The sequence below is a fragment of the Embiotoca jacksoni genome, unplaced genomic scaffold (assembly GCF_022577435.1).
Source record: "Embiotoca jacksoni isolate LCO1_2020_lvr unplaced genomic scaffold, fEmbJac1.0.p SCAF_3, whole genome shotgun sequence".
Taxonomy (NCBI): Eukaryota; Metazoa; Chordata; class Actinopteri; family Embiotocidae; genus Embiotoca; species Embiotoca jacksoni.
The window spans coordinates 21,276,497-21,297,902 of NW_027185381.1; the positions used below are offsets into that span (position 1 = coordinate 21,276,497).

Consider the following 21,406-nt stretch of genomic DNA (forward strand, 5'->3'; position numbering starts at 1 on the left):
CCTTGACAGCTGTCATTGTCTTGTTTGTGAGCCTTGAAATGATTATTAGACCTGGACAATAACTTCTGCAAATTCCTGTCAGGCTGAGAGTGACTAATATCAGGGTTGGAGACATATGGGTGGAAACTGAGGGGGCTTGTGATTGGCATATGTATGTTTTCAACAAGGTCTTTCAGTAAATCTACTGAATGCTGCTATTGAGAGGATGCTATTTAAAAAACGAGGCGCCCTTTCATCAAGGTTATTTCTGTCTTTGGTTAATTTTTCAAAAATAATTCAGTATGGCAAGAGGGAAGCTGTGGGCACTGTAATAAGTAAAGGTCAGAAACCCTGCTCTGTACTTTAGGATTTTGACACAGCTTGCTTCAAGTTCTGAGCTTCAAGTCATGTCTGCAGACATGCTGCTTGCTTTGCCACAACTGTGCTCTCACAGAGTCAAGTCCACTTCAGTTTGCCAAACCTCCAGAGAATACCCTGAGTGGATATGAAGGTGGCGTTTCTTTTCAAAGCCTCTCGTCTTGTTGACTGACAGGCCAAGTGTGAACAGCATCTGGAAGTAAACGACTCTGTTAGGACTGTCACTTTTGGCTAAGTCACAGGTCACCTGTTTGCAGTGAACCTGTCTCTGTCTTTCTGTATTCCGCACCACTGGTCTGTCTATAAAAACATCTCATATCTGTGCTTGTGCTTGTTATTTGTTAGACAGCGCTGTTTAAAGCATCCTCTCTTGTTCTTCTCTGGGTCTTTACGCTACACGAGGAAAAATAACGTCGTCCTCTTCCCTTGTTGTGGTCCCACAGTGACAGGGAAAGGAAAAACCTGTAGCCTTTACTGTATGTGGGCTGTGAAGCCTCTGAAATCCTCTCTGGAGCTGAATTGGTGAGCTGTATAAAGCATCTGATGTCTGTCTGCAGCAGCACACTGAACCGTTTTCAGCCCGGCTGTCTTAAAGCTCTCAGAAACACTTGAGCACAAGCCTGGTGTGTTTCCCAACAACAAGCTCTAATTTAATGGGTTGCCTCTCTGCCCTTTTTTTTTCCTTACGGGTAGACATGGGATAGAGTGCACACTGAATAAATAACCACACTTTTGCACAAAGGTTACCGAGGGCTAGCTGGGTATAAACAGCATGCAGCTCTCCAAGGAGTATGGTGTCTGTAAAAAAAACATTTATCTAATGCACAGTGAAGACGTTTTTTTGGGGAGTGACTGGCGATGCACTGCAGCACAAGGAATCAGAGACCCATAAAAAGAATAAAACAAAGCTTTGGCTCTTTTTTTTTTTGTATTAAATGTGGTCTAAAATGTGAAAGTTCATATATTTGCTTGAACATTTTATGCTTCATGGTGATTGCATAGATTAGAGGCGCTTTATCAGATTTTCTTCCAAAGTACTGATTGTGTTATTTGCACATTTGTGTTGTGGAGTTGAGGGCAGAATGAGGCAATGTGGAGAGCACAGTCAGCTTTCTGTGTGTGTGTGTGTGTGTGTGTGTGTGTGTGTGTGTGTGTGTGTGTGTGTGTGTGTGTGTGTGTGTGTGTGTGTCCAGTAGGGAAGGCACATTTGAGATGCCCATGCTGAGGGAGCAATAGTTAATGCAGGCTGGGCTGAATGTGAATTATCTTGCCCCACTGTTTCCAATTAAGCTTTGGACATGTACAAGCTGCAGTTATGGGAGCCTCTCATTGGTTGAGTCCATTGTGTTCACTCATCCTTAACTGCTGAAGATAATTGTTGTTTCTTGTATACCCACCCTTCGGGATGACTCCTGTCTTCTGCCACGCAGTGTTTTGAACGACAAAGCATCATTGCTGCAAATTTGCTGAATTCATTTTTTCCCCTGAAATTTTCCGGACTTTTATGCCATTTTTTTTTCTGGCATGCTCGCCACAGAGAATCTTGTCTGGGTAGTTAAATTTCACAATACTTGCCAGGCCCAACCTTTGCTGCCTTTTCTTTCACCACGGGAGCCGGCCTACTTCTTATAATGTTGTTATGCTCAAGATGTGTTTTTGCCCATCAACACAGCATAATATGGCAGGAGTCCAGGTCTGTCAGACTGTCAGTCAGCTTGAATTTGTGTCACCCTATTTAGCAATTTAATTCACAAGCCTCACAAATCTACTCTAAAACAAATAGTTTTACTGCCACTAATGACAAAACCAACCAGTTTGTAGTTCAGTTTTGACAGCTCAAATGCAAGCTGCTCCAAAACATTGAAATATATCTTTATTTTCCATGCTTCCTCTCTTTGAATGTCAGAATCTCAAGTCAGTGGAGCACTACTGTGTTGATGTGTGTATCGCAGGTTATTCAGGGTCTGCTGGCTGTTTTCTACAACCTTGGAGATGGAGACTACAACGTCACTCTGCCCTACCTTCGACTGGATGATGGAGAGTGGCATGAGGTGGAGCTGGACCGGTACAGCCGAGAGTTCACCCTGCGATTGGACGGAGGGGGAGGACGACAAGAGGTTACGGCCTCGCCCGGCCAAAGTCAGGAGATCATTATTGATCCGTCTGTGGTGATGCTTGGAAACTCTTTTCCCTCTGGATACAACCGGAGCTTCCTCGGTGGGTAGTTGCTTATCTGTGAAGACTGAATGATTTTAGATCAATGAGTGATTTGATTAGAGAAATCAACTGATAATTGATAAATAATAGAACAGGCCTTTTTATACAACCCCATTTCCAGTTGGGACACTGTGTAAAATGTAAATAAAAACACAATGCAATGATTTGCAAATTATGTAAACCCATATTTATTTTGAAAAAAGATCAAAGACAACATATCAGATGCTGAAACTGAAAAACTTTATTGTTTTGTGAAAAATACATGCTCATTTTGAATATGATGGCAGCAACACATCTCAAAAAAGTTTACCTATATTTTACATCACTTCTAATTTAAACAACACTCTGTAAACTTTTGGGAAATGAAGAGACCAGTAGCTAGAGTTTTGAAAGTGAAATGTTGTCCTGTTCTTGCCTGATATTGGATTTCAGCTGCTCAACAGTTCAGGGACTCCTCTGTTGTATTTCTTCAAGTCATGATGCTCCAAACTTTTCAATAGGTGACAGGTCCATGCTCTATCTTCAATCAAGTATGGGTTTACAGGATTTGTAAATCATCCCATTCTGCTTTATTTTACATTTTACACGTCCCAACTTTTTGGGAAACGTGGTTGCAGATTCATTGATGGATGAGCGCATATTCAAAGAGGTGGAGTTCACAGTTGGACATGTAAATGATAATGTCTTTGTATGTAAATGTCTTTACCACTTACTGGTCCTTCTATATCTCACAGCCTAGCCCAAAAGTGTTAGTTTCAAACAGATGAGCGAGAGAGTCAGTGACACTGATCTGTATTTAAATGATGTGTTAAACCTCATGCTTCCCACAGAGTTAGCAAACTAACCAGCGGAGAAAATATCCCGAAAAGAAAAAGCCCGTGCTGACAGCTTAGCCTGAGGCTGTTTGTGTGTTTGCCTGCATGAGAGCGCGTATGTGCGTTGGTCTGCAGGTGTGTCAGCGAGTCTGTTTGTGCGTGTCAATACATGCATGTCTGTTTATTTGAGTTTGCTCTCCTGTTGCGGTGTAAATGCGTGTCTATAAAAGATTTTGCCTGAGGACTGGTGTCGTTGTGTGTCTTTCGGCATTGTAAACTCTTTTTCTCACTCTCCACCAGGCTGTTTGCGAGATGTGAGGTTTAACGGCCACTCCATCCCTCTTGATCCGGAGCAGCCTTCAGAGCGGCGTCAGGTGGTCACTTCACAGGGCGTCTCCGTCGGCTGCTCTTCGGATGCCTGCAGGAAGCATCACTGCTCCCCTCCCTTGGTCTGCGTGGACCTCTGGAGACACCACGAGTGCAGGTGCTGTAAAAATAAAGAATTTATAAAGCAGCATTTTAATGAGACCTGCAGTGTGCATGCATGTTCGCTGAATATTTACACACATGCATCAAGAGACAGGGACTGCACAGCATAGCACAGCATTGCTTACAATAAAATCAGTAATGCTGCCTGCACTTAACTCCCAAATTGCATTAACAAAAGGTGCCAAGGACTAAACATTTGCATAGTATAGATTTACCACAGCAGGGACTTTAACTGCAAAATAACTAATTTGTAAAGTGAAAAATTATAGGTTGAATGTAATTTCTCATAGTTTGTCAACTCTTAACAAGGTCTGACAATAAGCATTTGTATGGATGAAGCTTTAAAGCAACACATCACAAAAAAAGACCCCAAAAAAAAGACAAATCATCTGTGACCTAACTGCAGATTCATTGGTCCAAAAATATATGTTAAAAATGTAATAACAAATTAAACAATGGTCAGAATTTAAAATGCATCTAAAACAAGCAAATAAAATATAAAAATAGCTACAACAGAGTCTACCATAGTGTATGGCAATTATGAATACAGTAACTGTCATGTCATTATGTGGCTGATATTTGCAGTGTTGAGTTATTCACCCATATTAACATGTAAGTATTTAATGCATTCATGCTTATGAATTGAATTTGACCGACAGCTATTTAGAAAGTGAGACAAACTGTGTAACTGGCAACCCTAAAACATTTGTGAACATTTCAGAATAGTCCCTTTCATGGCAGACATTTTGACTTGCCACAGGAGGGAAAGCCAAAGGTGTATTATTGATGGCTCCGTTCCATTACGTGTCCCAAGAAGCCATGACAGTAACCAGCATGCATGAAAGCCGGAGCCCCCTTAAGTGTAAGGCAGCCATCATTAACACACCAGTGCTCTTCCTACTGTGACAAGTCGAAATGTCTGCTTTGAAAAGCCATCAGTGAGAATTTATAAATCCACATGAATTAAAAAAATCAAACATACAGTCATTAATTCAGATAATACGCATAGCCCAAAGAGTTTGCACATATAATGATGTGGTCAGAGTTCTCTGCAACACACTTGAAGTCAAAGTGTCCACTAGATGGCAGCCAGGCTGAGTGCATCCCTGTTCGAGTGTGTGTCTAATAGTGTGTCAACCTGATAGGATAGTGTATAACAGCAGTGACTGTCAGGGTCTGGGCTGCCCCTTTAAACGCTACAGGACCACTAAGTTTCCTTGCTGTGCTTTCAACACTCTGACCCAGTGGGGACTTTGACATCCATATTCTGTGATTGCAGCACTGCCTCGGGATACAAAGCACTGAGAGAGGCAGGGGGCAGTGGTGTATGATATTCAGGGGATATTTTGTACAAATATACTGAGGGACTACTACTGCAAAGCCAATCTTAGCTTCTCGGTTTCTATTTCTTTCTGTTTTCCTCAGTTACAGTCGACACCCTGTAACCTTCAAAGAGCATATCTTTGAATCTGATATAAGAGGTGTAACTCCTGAGGGATTTATTTTTACACTGTCAGCTTAGGACCCGTAGCTCTGTCGAATTCAGTGTTCTTTTTATCTGACAGCTTCCCAAGTGGCTCTTGTCTCTGTTTCACATTACTTTGTCTTCCCTGCACAGGTGCCCTCCAGGCCACATGACCAAACAGAGCTCCGTGGGCAAAGTGTGCGTCTACACGCTGTGTGCTAGCCGGCCCTGTCGCCACGGCACCTGCGTAGCTCACTCGCCGTCCCGTTACTCCTGCCGCTGCAGCGAGGGCTACCGGGGACGGCACTGCGAAGTGACGCTCGCGTTGTTCCACAACGTGGACGGCAACAGCCTCAGCCTCAGCTCCATGTTCGCCATCAGCATCTGTGTCATGGCCTTTCTAGGTAGCTATGTCGACTACGTCATCTTCTACCTGTGGTAAACCGGCATTGTCGTCATCTCGTCTCATCTTTTTTCATGTCTTCTGGATGAGTTGTATTTTCTCCGACAGATCGTTTTTCATCTTGTATCTTTTTATTTGTGTGTGTTGTCATGGTATAATTATTGCATTATGTTATGTTTTTTATCGGCAACATTCTCGGTTTTATTTGTTTTCCTCCCCTGTTTGGTTCTCTGAAATCTGTACACACACACACACATCTTGTAGTAGTATTGATCTCTTGAGTTGTGCCAGGATGTGATTTCTCCATGGGAGGTTGATGGAAACATGAAACAAATATCTACACTGGAGGAGCAGCAGGGAACGAAACATTGTATGTCTTAATTTGTGATTCACGGGGAAGCTGCAAAGGTCCCTGGAGATTTGGGGTGTTTCTTTATGTGTTTTTCTATATTTCTCATCACTTCTATGTCCCCTGTCTCTTCCAATGTTGCGCTCTGACTTCAAAAGTCAATTTCACTCTCTGCCTTACTTTTTATCTGTCCAACTTGTTTTATATCCCACATTCCACTCATTTTACTCCCATGGTGTCATTTGTTCCACCTCTCCTACCCGGTTTCTGTGTACATTTCTGTTTTTCCAAGTCAACCTAAATGTGTCCATATTGTGCACTTTAGTATTATATATAGCATACGCAGCTATAATCACGCACAACGGGAAGACAGTTTTTTTATTGTCCCCTGTTCACTGTAGGTTGATCCAAAGCTCAGGGTTAGTGGAGTTAAGGTTCAAATCTGTCATAAAGTTTATTCATCAGAATCACCCTCAGTCTGGGTTTAGTTTAGAATCAGGGGATTTTAGGTCAAGCAAATAGTTTGGATTTGACAAAAGTTATATATAATTTATGACATATCTGGTGAATAATTGCAAAGCTAACCACAGCCTCATAGCACACTTCCAGCTTTGGCTCAGCTTATAGTCAGATGAGTCAGGTGAGAATTATTCCTCATTTGTGGGCAAAGCAAGCTCAATTAAACAATTCCAATGTGATAAATGAGCCAAAATAAGAGCACCATATTAAGGCATCAGCAAGAAGAATTATAAATACATAATTATAAAATAGTGGAGAAAAGGATCAAGTAAAATAACTTTTTAGAGAAAATTCTGAAGTGAAAACGGAAGCCCCAGCTTTGAGAGTTTAAGGACTCTCACTGAAAAAGTCTCCTTTTGAAGACTGATCGGGGGATGTGAGGCTGCAGTCTGACATGTAAGGGGTCACAAGTTCAGAAATGCATACCAGAGACCATCCATAGACTGCTTTGTAGGTGAAGAGCAGGATCTGAAAATCAATAATCATAAATTGATGGCTATGTGGTTTCTTCTTTGTGCCTGTTGAGAACTGAGCCAAGTTTTGAGTTTTATGACTGATGCCTGAGTACATAGCGTTATGGAAGAGATATGGTACGAGGTCAGTTATGGACAACCTTTTGCAAGTATGTATTAGTTCAGGAAAAAACATTTCCGATATGTTTTTAAAAAAGTAGAACACTTGACTTGGTTTTGCTGAGGGGCAGAAAGTTTTAATGAGTCCGAATTGAAAGTAAAAGTCAACAAGACAGAGGTCCCGAGAATTAATGTCAGCTTTGGTATTTGGTTTCATAAGAAGGTACAAATTTGAATCTGTTTAAAATTATAAGTACATTTATTTTTATGGATTATGTGACCACTGCTAAACATATTTTGTGTAATCTGAAAAATCTAGAGCCTCAAATTGAACCTTGAGTAACACCAGGAGTGAAACATTCACGTAAAGAATTGTGAGTTTTCACACAAAAATACAGTTTAAAAAGTAAGACCTGAGTTGGGCAGTGGCTAATTTATATTTATTAGTTCTTTTCATCTTCTGTTTATTTTATCAATTAATCCAGAATGAATCATTTCAATGTCCGGAAAAATAGAAAAAATGGCTATCAAAATTTCCAGAGCAGAAAATTACATTTAAAAGCATTTTCCAAAACCTAAAAATATTCCAATTACAGTGGCAAAGGAAAAAATGGGGAAAAGCTCAAATTAACCAGGGAAAATAGTTTAAATGTTCAATCGGCCATCAAAACTGATTGTCCAATTGATTATTCAACTGTATTCAGCTTTAGACTTGAACCATTGAAGTATTGATGGCACTTTTCCACTTGTATCAGCAGCAGTCTGATAGAGCTGCATGGTTGATGGTCTCATAAACTGTGTTAAGATCTAATAAGATCAAGATTCAATATCTACCCACATATGCTGCCAGCAGGCCCTTTTTAAATGTGTATGCATTGATGTCTCTAAAATTGTGTCAAAAAAGATGGACGATCCCTTTAATTCGTGATTAAGCTAGAGGAAAGGGATGAGGTGATTAGTTTTAAGGGTTGTAGCTGAGGAGCTGTGTTTTTTTTTTTTTCTTCTTTTTACTGGTCCTCAGAAAGGCAAATGTGCATATTTGTGTGTGAGTAGCTTGTTTGTTGTTGCCACTCAACTCCTTCCATAGGGCCACATCTCTGTTTATGAGTCTTTCTGTCAGAGACGGTCTTATAAAACGCTTGGGCAATTCAATACACTGTCCCTGCCTCTCTAACTGACTCAACATCCCCTCCAGGGCACGTGGACTTGTATTGGGACATCAGTTATTCTGACACTTAAGAGTGAAACGTATGAAGCAGTCTTCAATATTTGATAATGAATTCAAAGGAGATGAAGTGTTGCCTTGCCATGAAAATGCATGTGTTGCTGGCATGCTGACTAGAAGAAGGTCCATTTGAAGTGGCTTGTCCACTGTCACATATTTAATGTTCAGGGCTCAAAGTTTTCACCTCACCAAGACTCACCGACTGCTCCTTCGTGGAATTCAGATTAGAATGAGCACCCTTTGTTGAGTGTAATTAATTTTTTTCCCCTTGAAAAAGAAAATTAGAAGGGCTAAATATATCTTTCTGGGAAACGTAAAGCTAGAAAAAGAAGCCGCTTCACCTCATGATCAACAGTCCTCTTGGCCAAATTTGGAAAAATAAAATGAATCCACTGTTTGAGTTTAATGAAGAGCTGGTTATACAGACCGTAGTTGTTTAATGATGACCCTCATCACCACAGGAACTACAACCATAAATACGCACTCACATGCTGCACACTCTCAGCACTAAGAGAAACTTCTAACTGGGTGCTAAATTAAAAGGGGACTCTGACTCTGCCTCAACGTGCATTAAAAGTTAAAATGATCATCCATTATTAAGTTTTACATGAGCCAACACAGGCTGACCAGAGTGTAAGTTCAGCATGTGCTATTGACAGAGTCAGATGAGCTGATGTCTGACCAATCCTCATTATTCCTGCATCAAATCTGACTCTGTTTTTGATGAATAGAAGAAATTAACTTCCCCATATGGGCTCTGGGTGCCAAACGATCGTGTAAAGTGCCTGTTCTTTTGATTCCCTGAAAGATTTATAAATAAATAATTTTTCCAACTTGTCCTCATTTCTCACCTGCCTCATTTCTTTCTGCTCGTTCATCAGTTTTTTCCTTTCTCCCTTCTTCTTCCGCTGATGTTTCATCTGTCTCGCAGCTCATTTTTCCTTATTAACCTCAGATTGGAGCCACAGCGAAAGGGTTAAGTGTTTTGATCAAGCTGTGTTGTAGTATACTCCACACCCATTCATAATGCACAGTCCGGTCCAGACTAACATCATAATACCCTGTTCGCAGTTACGGTTTGAGGGCAAAGAGGCAGCCGTGTTATGGATTGATGAATAGCTGCAATGTTTGTTCTCCACCCTGACTGATATTGATCTCACTTGAATGTAGCTGCACACAGGCACAACTCTGGGCAGTAGTTGGCTGCAGGTGTGCGGGGGGGGCGAGGCAACCTGTGTGTGTGTGTGTGTGTGTGTGTGTGTGTGTGCGCGCAGTGTACCGCGTATCGAACTCTTCCCCTATAGAGATGTGTTTACAGGTGATACTGAGGGTTGTGGTGAGCCTGCAGGTATGAGCAGGTAGTTCTGAGGACGAGGTGTTGGGGGGGGTCATCAAGATTCCGGTGTTTTCTGCAAGGGTGCTTCGGCGTAACAGTGAAGGAGCCAGGTCACCTGATCAATACCGCTCTCCCCTCCACCTCATACTGAGGACGGTCAGCTGAGGATCGAGAAGGAATGCTCACAAACTCTCTCTTTCTCCCTGAAATGAGAGCAGCATAGAAATGGAAAAGCGCAGCAGCTGAGGAGTCAGAGATGTCCCAGGCAGTGAATAAATAGAGATGAGTTTTAATTGAGATACAATCTCTTTGGTGGAGATGATCTCTCAGGCAGTTGTTTTTCTGTCTTTGTTTATGACTATACCTACCTTTTAGTGTGACCTCCCAAGAGTCTTTGGTGTATTATTCTCTTTCGAAGCAATTACTTTAAAAATTCAGACTAATGTGATTACCCCGCATTTCTCAGACGATTTCCAATTAAACTGATACTTAGCTCGCACCATAAACTACTCTAGTTGAAATGGATCCTATCTAAGTGTGAGATAAAAGCCAAGGCCAGACAGAGGCCAGAGAAGGACGGAAAAACAGGAACACCAAGAGACTAAATGAGTGAGGAAGAGAAAGAGGAAAGACAGAGAAACGCTCCAATACGGAGACACGCACAAAAAAAATTGCAGAGATAAAAAAAGAAAGACAGTCAAAGTGTGAACTAGTAAAAACAGATAGCGAGGAAGGAAAAAAGAGAAAGGGGGATGGCAGATGGGAGAAAAATATTGGTTGAGATTAATGGACTTTAAAGGTCAGTCCAGCATGTTGTATAATTCAGCACACAATAGCTGTGATTGATGTGTATGCTTTAGGTCCTTCCCTGCTCGGCTCCCGGAGCATTCCTCTCTGCGTTCAGTCGAGCCACTGAGGCTTTGAGTTTAAGCTGGGAGGAGTAGAAATTCAGTTAATAGGTTTCTGAGGAACTGCAGTCTTTGATAAGAACGGAAACAGAGAGGCATCATCAAAGGGAATAGGTGGAAAGGTGGTGCCTGTGTTTCCATGTATGTTCTATTAGTATGTCTTAACTGTGCAGTCAGTGTCGCCAATAGGTCTTATAGGACAAATCAATGTGGTGAAAAATCTGTTTACACTCACATTATTAGTCTGCATTACTCATCTATTTTAAATGATATCGGATGTTATATTACGTTTGACTAAAAAAAAAAAAAAATACATGCATTCTAATTGAACAGCCAGTGTAGTGTGATGTATACATAACTTCCTGCTCGCGCTGTCAATTTCATTTACACCCAAAGACGTGTTTCCTCTGCGAAGAATCTCATTTATATTAAGTGGTAACCTGCTCTAACCTGCTCTCTGGCACCCCTCAGTGTTGATGCTGGGCCTGTTCCTCTACTCCTGCTGGAGGAGACACAAGGGCCTGAAGGAGGGCGTGTACCACGTATCCGCGCACCACGGCGAGTGGGAGGACATTCGAGAAAATGTGCTCAACTACGACGAGGAAGGCGGGGGAGAGCAGGACCAGGTAAAACAACAACAACAACAACAACAACAACAAAAACAATATAGAGACACATGCTGGCATTTAGAAAAGTAAACTATAAACACACCTATTGTATTTCCAGGATTTTTTTTTTTTTTTTTTTTTAAATGTCAACAGACTACATTTGGGGATTTTTGAAAAAGCATATACAAACAAAGGCAGAAATTAAACCAGCAAACATTAACATCTGATTTGAGAAGGGTGTTTGTTGGTGCCTTGAGATGAAAATATCAGTCCCCTGGAGATCTAGGAATATGAGTCAATTAACTGAAATTAAGCAAGCAGTCACCAATGGCTATTAATGCCTCTGGTGTAATTGTGCTTGTAATGGTACTTTTCTCCCCTCTGCAATCAGATAATTAATTACTATGCTAATCAATGGTGCTGTTGTTGCCAACATCCTTTCCTACTTGGTGGATCTTCATCTTAGTCTGAAGAAGGGGTTAATTTGCTTGCAGAGATTTTAGCAGAGCCACTCTGCTCAGTTCGGTGTCATGTGGCAATGTTGTTTTTCATTATCTCTTCAAATCCAAAAAAGATTACCCGGGAGGGAAAATGTGTCTTCTCTTCCATCTGACTTTCACTCCCTGCTTTTCCCTGTCTTGGTCTCTCAGAATGCCTTTAACATGGTGGAGCTGCAGCGCTCCCTTCAGCCCAGCCCGGCACAATCACTGCGCTACAGCTATCCGCAAAGCATCATCTCCTACCCACAGACTAAGCTTACCCAGGACAACAACAAGAAGGGTATGCCAAACGGGAACGGCAATGCAGCTATTGCCCTGCGTCTGGCCATCCCCCCCTCAGAGACGGAGACCTTGCCGTCCCCTCTGACCTTCCGCCGCTCCCACAAAACCCTCTCCTTCTCCAGCCAGGACTTGGCCCGCTACCTGTGTGAGGTCATCAGGGACATGGAGCACCCTGAGGGGCTCGGCACCATGACCACACCGCGCCGTCCCGCCGGAAAGGAGCGTGGCCTGGCATCGGTGCGCTCCCTTAGCTCCCTCAGTGCATCTCAGGGTTCAGAAGTCAGGCCTCAGGCAGCCCAGAGCGGCCGGCTGGACAGGTTCAAAACCCTCCGCGCTGTGGTGAGCGATTTAAGAGGAGACTCCAAGACTCCGGAGGGCCAGAGAGACAAACTGAAGGAGAGCAGAGGGCAGCTGAACTGCGAGAAGAGCGGGTGAGACTGCACTCAGAGAAACGGAACTGAAGGTTGCAAAAAAAAAGCAACGCTAATCAGAAATCGGTGGTGGAAATCTAAAGGGAGATAATTAAATGTGAAATACTTTGAGACTGGGAGGTTGCCCATGGTCTATGTGAAGTCTGCTATAAATGTACTGTATTGATGAAACTTTGAACATTTATGTTCTTTGATATACAAGATGTTTACCAATGAATGATCAGATGTGATGTATTGTTTACTCGGCATTGCACTGTACAGTATTTACTTCACAGAAAGCACTTTTTGGAAGCATCCTGTGTTAACACTGTTCATGTCATAAAACTCATAAGAGTAATGTCTGCAACTACGACGGCAAATGAGTTTCCCGCGAGGTGACTGGATTATTTTTGCTGTTAATGACTCATGAAATAATTTATGTGACAAAATGATTTTGTTTCATTTGTATTATCTATTTCCTTTTAAATAAATGAATATCTTTGATAATATTTCAAACCTGATCTTGTTCAAACACCAGTTCGTATTAGTGATCCTCAAACTTTCCGTTTTTGAAGTTCAGGCCAACTTTCATCACCAAATGCTTTTCAGTCAAGTAAAATGTGCGTAAGGTTTCTCAGTACTCACTCGTGAAAAGTCCTTATATGCACTTCCATTTTATCTGTCTTCGTTTTTTTTCCCCCGGCGTCTTTAGGATGACAACATTCATGATAACCTGTAAAAGCTGTCTTCTTCTCATTCATCTACTCTCACCAGCGACAAGACCCTCCGATGAGAAGAACAAAGTCCATTTATGGATTAATCATTCATGTCTTGAGCCCACAGCCCTCTAACCCGAGCTTCTGGGAGTCCCCACTATGAACTCAAAGTGTGGGGGTCCCAGCAGGCCGCCCAACATCACACTTAATTGACCGGCATTACTGGAGTTAAACAACTGTGACACTGGAGCGAGTCGCTCAGGAAGCACGCAGATGGTCTTGATGTCTGCATCCGCTCTGTCCACACAACTACATAATGCATCGTGTTAAGAGATATATCACAAGTTAAGTGGATGGTTTCAACTCCCTGTTGGTCTTGAAGGAGCTTCACATGTATCTATTGAGTATTCATGAGTGGTGGTGCGGTATTCACATGAAACACCAGATCTCTCCGGGTGAAATCAAAGATCGTTATTACGTTCATGCTACAGTACATCTACTTCTGTATACGGTTATTATCAATATTTTTACTGAATTATATTTGATCCAGTTTTGTTCAGGGGTGAAATAACTGTGTTGCATGAATACACACTGCCACCTACTGGCAAGCTATTGGCACTATTTTTGAGACAAACAGCCGCTCATTACTCCAGATTCAGAGTTTATCTGCACAGAGCACTCAAGTGGGATTTCTCATTGTGGGATTTAAGGATCCTTGAACAAGTTCATGGTTATCGCTGGTGTCTTCAATTACAATTTAACCGTGAGATTGTTACATTTATTAAAAATAGCCCAAGTAGCCTGATAAGTGTGAATTTTAAATGCCGATTTAATTGCTGCAGTATTTTCTACCTACTTACAGTGTGAACAGTTACATTACATAACCTAGATTTAAATTAAAAAAAGAAGATAAAATTGTAAATGTGGCTCTTGACATGTTTTCAGGTCTTTGGTTTCATAAATGTTATTAATGAAACTGTCTTTGAAATTTCAGGACGACCCTGAATCTCCAACCATCTCAGTGTTGCTGCTCATTGGCCAACAGGCTGTGTAATCCTGCCGTTTTTAAGGTGAGTCCGTGCAGGATACTCTTTGAAAATATAGCAATGCTCTCAGCTAAACTACTCTCAATAAATAAAGGATAACCTGAGAAATATCTTGCCATTAATTATTTCAGTGGGTGTAATTTGTCTTGCAGCCGTTAGAGGGTGCTCTAAGTCTACAAGCAGCAATGACAGCATGGTGCACGGGAGCAAATTTACAAATGGAAAAACCTTAATATACATTATTGAATGGTTTGATTAGTGAAAAATGCATTTGAATCATATGCTATAGCTTTCACAGTCACTGGATGTTAGCCCATGGAGCACCTATTGCATATGAGTCCAGCATGTTTGGGAGATCTATTATTTAAATTAAAATACCAGTACAACACTGAAAAAATACTTCTTTACAAATAAAATCACGGCATTAAAATGTATTTTTAACATGTAACGAAATGTATGTAAAGTGAAAAAACTAAAAGCACTCAGAAGACAGAGCATTTTTAGTGTCAATTGATTAGATTATACTGATTTGCATTGTGTAGCATCTTACAACTGCATAGCTGGTCAAGGTGGAGTTAGTATTAACTACAGTATGAGATAATGTGGTGCTGCACAAATTTGTATTAATTGTTTGACTTTTCTCTCATCTTTCTCTGCTTTTTGGTTAGATATTGGATAATTTTACCATTTTAAAAACTGTTTTAAACAAAACCATGTGAAAAAATTGGTGAGGAATTCACTTTTCATGAATGATGTATTTAATGACAGCTCACAGATCTCAGATGTGATGAGGCTCCTCAACTAGACACGTCTTGTGTAGAGTCACAAGCCAAAAAAGTCTGCGAAACACTGGTTTAATACATTTTTTGTGAGCTTATTTAAACTCTTAATCTATAGTGGTCAAATTATTGTCGTGAAGTAAATTAGAAAAGTACAAGTTGTACATTATTTCCCTCTGCAGTTTATTGAAGCAGAAGTATAAAGTGACACAAAAAAGAAATATTAAAAATAGAAGTACCTCATAATTATAGTCCCTAATTGAGTAAATGGAGTTGTTACTTTCCACCACCGAAAAACCCCACATGAGGGAAGATGCTTTTTATTCTTGCAGCAAAGTTTAGAGACTTTTGAAGATGTTATGGCAGCTCTTGATGAACAAACACTTTATTCATGTTGTATTGTATCACCCATCTGTATGTAATTATATGATTGGGTCAGCTTTGACAACTTTTACTGCCATTCCTACAGATTTTAACTTGTTCCCTTTAATAAAAAAAAACAACTTCTAATCAAGTCTGTAATCACCGCAGATCATTTTAAACCCCACAGATTCAGCAGAACGAGAGGGGAGGAACCATGTTAAACAGTATTTACTCAGGGACTATCAAGAACGAGGAAACACGGAGTCTGCGTCCTCTTGCTCTATGGGATGCATCTCTGATGAGATCTCGGGGGGGGGGGGGGGATAGAGCTGAGTCTGGAGGAGGAGCAACACAGGAGCAGAGTGTTTGATGTGACAGCTGGAGATTGTAAGAATGAGGGGTGACACAGAGCTCTAGCTTCCTCAGCCCTGGCCGGTCACCCAGTCAGCATGTCAGTCAGTCACTCTCTGAGATCCCAACTCTGTTTACTCTTGTGTTATTAACGTATGTGAGCCTGTGTGTGTGTGTGTGTGTGTGTGTGTGTGTGTGTGTGTGTGTGTGTGTGTGTGTGTCCGTCCCCCCCCCCCCCATGTTTATCCTCAGGCAATAGATCTGGGAGAAGTGACAGTGCGGCGTGGCCCTCTGTCAGTCGCCCAGTAAAGTGGCATGCGTGTCAGCTCTCCTGACAGACGCTCTCATCCTGCGAGCCAACGATGGCGGCTGCAAATGTGGGACATGTCTTGTGACAGAGCAACACAGCCTACACGACAACTCGGCGTGCGGACAGGACACGAGCAGTCAAGTTTGATGTGAGGGGGTCACTGCTGAGGGCCCATACTCTCACAGGGTGAGTGAAAGCCGCAGTGATCTCTGCACAGCTGGAGACGCAGCAACTCTGCTGCACCTCACTTACAGTCTTTTGTGTTTAAATGTATGTAAGAGAAACCTGTTTTTGTCAGAGATGATGCTGACGTGGTTCAAACAAATAAGCCAGTCACCGAGAAGACTGGCAGCCTGCACCTACCTTGAAACTGCATTTGATATTGTTCTGATCCTTTGACTGCTTCGCAGTACAATAATTAGTCATTTAAAGCACAAGGCAGGAAAAAGGGATCCCTGTTCTTACATGCAATTCAAACCACCAGAGATTCTCTCACGGGCTGATGACATATGGTAAATCAATGATAAATCAATTGTCTTTGAAACAGGAAGCAGACCAGTTCGTATGATCATGATTTTTTAGATCGTCTGAGTCCAACTGGTAAAAGATAAAAGGCCCTCAAGCTCTTGAAACACATGAAAAAAAATCACTACTTCAGGGACCGTCTGCAAACTATAAGGAAGATAAGAGAGTTTTTCTTGCTCTGAGGAAAGGGCACTTTTTTTGATGGTGAGAACATGGTTCTTTTGATGTTTTAACATGCAGAAGTTATATATTTCAACATTCCCTTGCAAGGTTAAAAAAAAAGAAAAATGAATTAAATTATTGTAAATGATTCCTCAAGGGTGTATAGGGTGTCATAAATATGTGCTTTGCCAATGCATAGAACAGTCTTCTCTCTGTTTCGGTTGCAGATGTTGTACATTTCCTCATTCACTTTCTACATCTTAAAGAAAGAAAAGTCAAGGGTTCATCTACAGATGGTATAAACTAGTATCCAAGTTCAGCCTTTTATATATATTAAGGTGTAAATTATATAAGTCCAGCATAAAATTTTTATGCTTCACCTTTTTTTTTTCTTGGAATCAGTAAACAAGTCGAACTTAGTATTATATTTTGAGTTGTTAGGGGCAGCTGGTACAGATTTGTTCAAAGGTCCAAATAAATCATTAATGATGGGTAATATATTTTGTACAGACCTTAAATCAACCACGTCGGATACCAAATGGACCTAGTGGTTGTCTTGAGTGCAGTTTACAGTGTCCAAAATATACTTTGGCCCTTGGCTTTTCAGCCATCATGAAGCAATCCTTAGAGTGCTCAAAGAAATAGGAATTGTTACAACATGTACAACTCCATCTGCTTACAAAGACCTTGTGCTATAATTGAAATCTCCAGGAAAGGCCATGGATAATCAGTTGGTAATACGTTCTAACTGCTGTCGCTAAGATTAAGAATGAACTTTAAGTGATATAAGAAGCTGTTGCATGCTGAAACCTCAGTTTTCGGTTTTGTTTTACATCATCCCATCATGTAGTTCTCATTGTCTACCCACAGATGGCACTCTTCGCCACACCTGGGTCCTGACACGCCACTGATCTGTGCTCACATCAAGATCCTCAGGTTTCTTTTCAGACCCAGACAGTTAGATACTTAATGCCCTCCTGTGTGCGTCAGTACGATCAGCAAGGATGCACCAAAACCTCCCAGAGATGCTCTGGCCACAGTTTATCATTGACCGTATTAGGGGCCTTTACTGGCACAATTGTGATGGATTCTGACTGCAGTTGATTTATTGATCACTGTCCTCGGCTAAGCTGTGAATACTCAAATAGTTACCACTCACATACAGAAATCCCCTTCCCACGTGAACCCTTGTAAATAGGTTTTGGTCTGCACCACCGGTGACTTTGAGACAAGAACCGACAGAATATTCAAAGGGTGATTACATAATAACAACTAAATCTGTGAAGTGTTCTTGCGTTGAATGTGGCCATTTGTGGCTGTCAAGAATTTTGTCCATCCATCACCGAGGAAGAGGAGGGTTGAGCTGAACAGCAGTGGTGGAGAGGAAGAGGGGGAGAAGCAGAGGGCGCCTGACAGATGGGCTTAGTGAGTGAATCATTGACAGGGGCCTGCTAACGGATGCTGGCTCCATCAATAGCTCAAAGCCTGCGTGATGAATTACTGCAGACAAACAATGCTGAGTAAGCAAATGTGTTTTTAACAAAGCCAGGTGAAAATATTAGAGCTTCTTTTCAGAGCTTCAGACAACAAAATATAAGCTGTGTGAGTGTGCACTTCAGTTTGTGGGCTATATAAGGACACAGACAAGTGACCGCAAAGCACAAAGCATATTCTTTTGTGTTAGGTGTATTTTTATTATCATATATGTTATTTTTATCTTTCCGTCTTTCCTATTTCTTTTAATTTAACTCAACTGTTTTCATAACATTTGGTTTTAAAGGTAAGGCACCCTTAATTTCAGTACACATAACATACGAGTATTTGACAAACAATCTTAAAAATGAAGGGGCAATAAAGGGAAAAACCGACATAAACACGTGGAGGCATCCGTATTTATTGTTTATATACTTATTTATACAGATTTTTCCTTTAATTTGTCATCCGTCTGCATGTTATGAAGTCATAACGCAAGTTATTAGAACATGGAGTATTTTAAGGGAAATGTTAAAGCACAAAAACCTACACTTTAGTACATGTGGAGCAGTGGTTAGAATTGATCAACTTAAATATTGATTGTAATGTTGCTCAATGATAACAATAGTCCTTTAGACTGTAAGTAAAATCAAACTGTTGGCATTTTATCCACAACAGCTATTTTTTTTTTAATTTACTGTAATTATCTTTCAGCTGACAAGCTTTTACCTTTTGTTACTCTAATCTACGATGTGAGTTTGTTTGGTTGCACTGAGAACAGGGAAATCACTTCGTTGGTATTTTTGACAAATACTGCTTCCAAAGAGGTTTGTGTTTCCCGTGTTCACCAGAAGAGTCCATATGAACATCTCCCTCTTGTGTTATTCAGGACTTTGACATTTTTTTGAATACTCAGAGTTCACACTTTGTGATGTGTTTGCTGACGTTTTCAGAAATGGCAGGGACCATGGAAGTTCATGTTTTGTTGGATGGTAAAATAATATATTGTAATTTTAGTGGTATAGAGTTTCTCTTTATAATTCAATAATAAACCGGAGGAAGGCTTTGTATGCCTTTGATTTTTCTGCATTATTTACCCGTCTGTTAGCTTGCTAAATTGTTACCCTCTGTGGCCTCTAGATGCTGTCCATGTTGCCGCTGTGGAGCAACTCTGTCGGATAACTTCCCACGTCGAGCTCATGACTTCCATTTAAAAGCAGAAAAAGCAGCTTCTTGTTAAGTCTTTCCAGTGCTCAGAGTTCTGGGAACTGTAGTATTAAAGTTTACCATCAGTAATCATCGGAGTTACCAAATCAACCAGGACTGAATTTTAAAGGACCACTATTTTAACAGAAAATAAATCAAAGAAAATGTGTCCGAAATACAAAAATGGATTTCAAAAGTCACACTTCATGCTTGTTTCTAGTTTTCTGCTACTTCAGAAAAGTAGCCTAGAAAACCGTAGCACCTCCCTCTCCAAACTAATCCTCTCCCCCTCTGTGTGTCTCCTCCTCCCCATTACTGCAGACACAACTCCACCAGGTGCTGCTGGAAACAATGGCTGGCCCATACAGGGATCAATGCCAGGCCACTGATGGGCTCTCATTCCTTCACCAGCAGACGTGATAAATGACATGGCCCATATGTTTCAGCAGCCTAGACTCCAGGCATCAGCCTCCTTTGTCTCCGCACCTAAAGGGAGCTATGCTGTGAAAAAATTTAACGCACACACAAGTGCAAACAAAGCAACTTAGACGCGCACGTGTTTTTGTCCAAAGGCGGGATGTGCTGTATGAACTGTGCTGTTGTTTGGACAACAAGTGATGACAACAACTTGCTAATTAGAGGCAAATCTGTATTGTTTATATGAACAGATTTGAGTGACTACAGTATGTGATTCTTTTTTAAAAATGTGTGTATGCTCTGTATCTCTCCTCCTCCTCCTCCACCTCCTCTTCCTCCACACTCCTCTCCTTGGCAGCAGTAAATCCTGATGTCTATACAGGTAGCAGTGCTCTGGCCCCTGCCGGCCGTGTCCCAGGTGTCTTGTCAGCTGTCAGAGACGTCCGACAGCAGACAGGGATGGCATGACCAGCGGGCCGGGCCGTGTTGGACGGGTCAGCCGTCAGCGTTGTGGACAGACAGGCATGTGGCACTGATCTCCCTGTGACAGGCTGTCAGAGCCGCCGGAGAGCCACCAACCAGCACTCGCCCCCTGTCATCCCACCTGACTACAGACAGAGGGGAAGCTCTGAATTCTCAACTTGGCACCTGGACTCCACTGCTTCCTCCCCCGCTGCTGTACAGTACATCCATTGTGGCTTCTAAATTCAGTAGGTTTCTTTATCTGGGAAATGCACCGGTGTGGTGGTGGGCTCAGTTATAGTGTCGGTCTGTATTAGATATTCTAATTGGATGTTTGCTGAAAGGATGATTCAGTTTGAGTGCCTTTACCTGCTTCACCTCCTGAAAATGTATACCTGCAGGGCATACATAGTGAAGCAGGCAAGTCCTACAACAAGACCTGTTTACTGTCAGATGACATAATTGCCATTTTAGACCAAGAGACATCTCTACAGCTTGTGATCCTGATGGGAGAGTAGACTTGAGTGTGTGTGTTTACCCCAAACCACTCTGGGCTGCCCAATCTCTGTGCGGCTGTCTGACAGGTGACATTTGGAGCGGTTCAGGAGATGTATATGCCATTTGTATCCATGGCAGGGTCAGAGCATGTTACATGACCTGCAGGACAGAGAGCCAGAGAAAAGATACTAATCTCGCCCGAGGATCAATACAGCACAGAGAGGAGCTGATAATTGACCGCTGTCAATCAATCGCCGCTGTGTTTGTGCAGCTATGTAATGTGTCTTTGTGAGAAGAAGGAATAAAACTAGACCTTTACTAAGTAACATTTGCAATTCTGCAATAGTCCAGTATTGAAAGAAAAATCTCTGAAGCAAAAGTGTATGAGTAGAATTAAAAGTAAAAGTACTTATAATGCAGAAAATTACCCCTGTGATTATACTATTAAATAGCATAATATTCTATAATTATCATGACTGACACATTCAAGTGTTAGCAGCATTTTACTGTTATTGTTGTGACTAATTTTACCAATTTAAACTGAAATCTGATCTGAAACATTTGATTTGTTTGTAAAATCCCTTAATTTTTGACCTAACTAGTAATTAAGCTTTTAGATACATGTAGTGGTGTAAAAATAACA

At 41.4% G+C, this 21,406-nt stretch overlaps 1 protein-coding gene across 1 annotated transcript in view; it reads left to right on the forward strand.

Annotated features, from left to right (window-relative positions):
* Positions 1-12,976, forward strand: part of LOC138206177 (neural-cadherin-like) — an 80,367-nt gene extending 67,391 nt beyond the window's left edge. Inside the window, exons 29-33 of the mRNA XM_069162718.1 lie at positions 2,310-2,574; positions 3,690-3,873; positions 5,497-5,747; positions 11,127-11,281; positions 11,914-12,976. Coding sequence (XP_069018819.1) covers positions 2,310-2,574; positions 3,690-3,873; positions 5,497-5,747; positions 11,127-11,281; positions 11,914-12,480 — 1,422 coding nt within the window. The 3' untranslated portion in view covers positions 12,481-12,976. The remainder of the gene's footprint in view (positions 1-2,309; positions 2,575-3,689; positions 3,874-5,496; positions 5,748-11,126; positions 11,282-11,913) is intronic.
* The last annotated feature ends 8,430 nt before the right edge of the window (positions 12,977-21,406 follow it).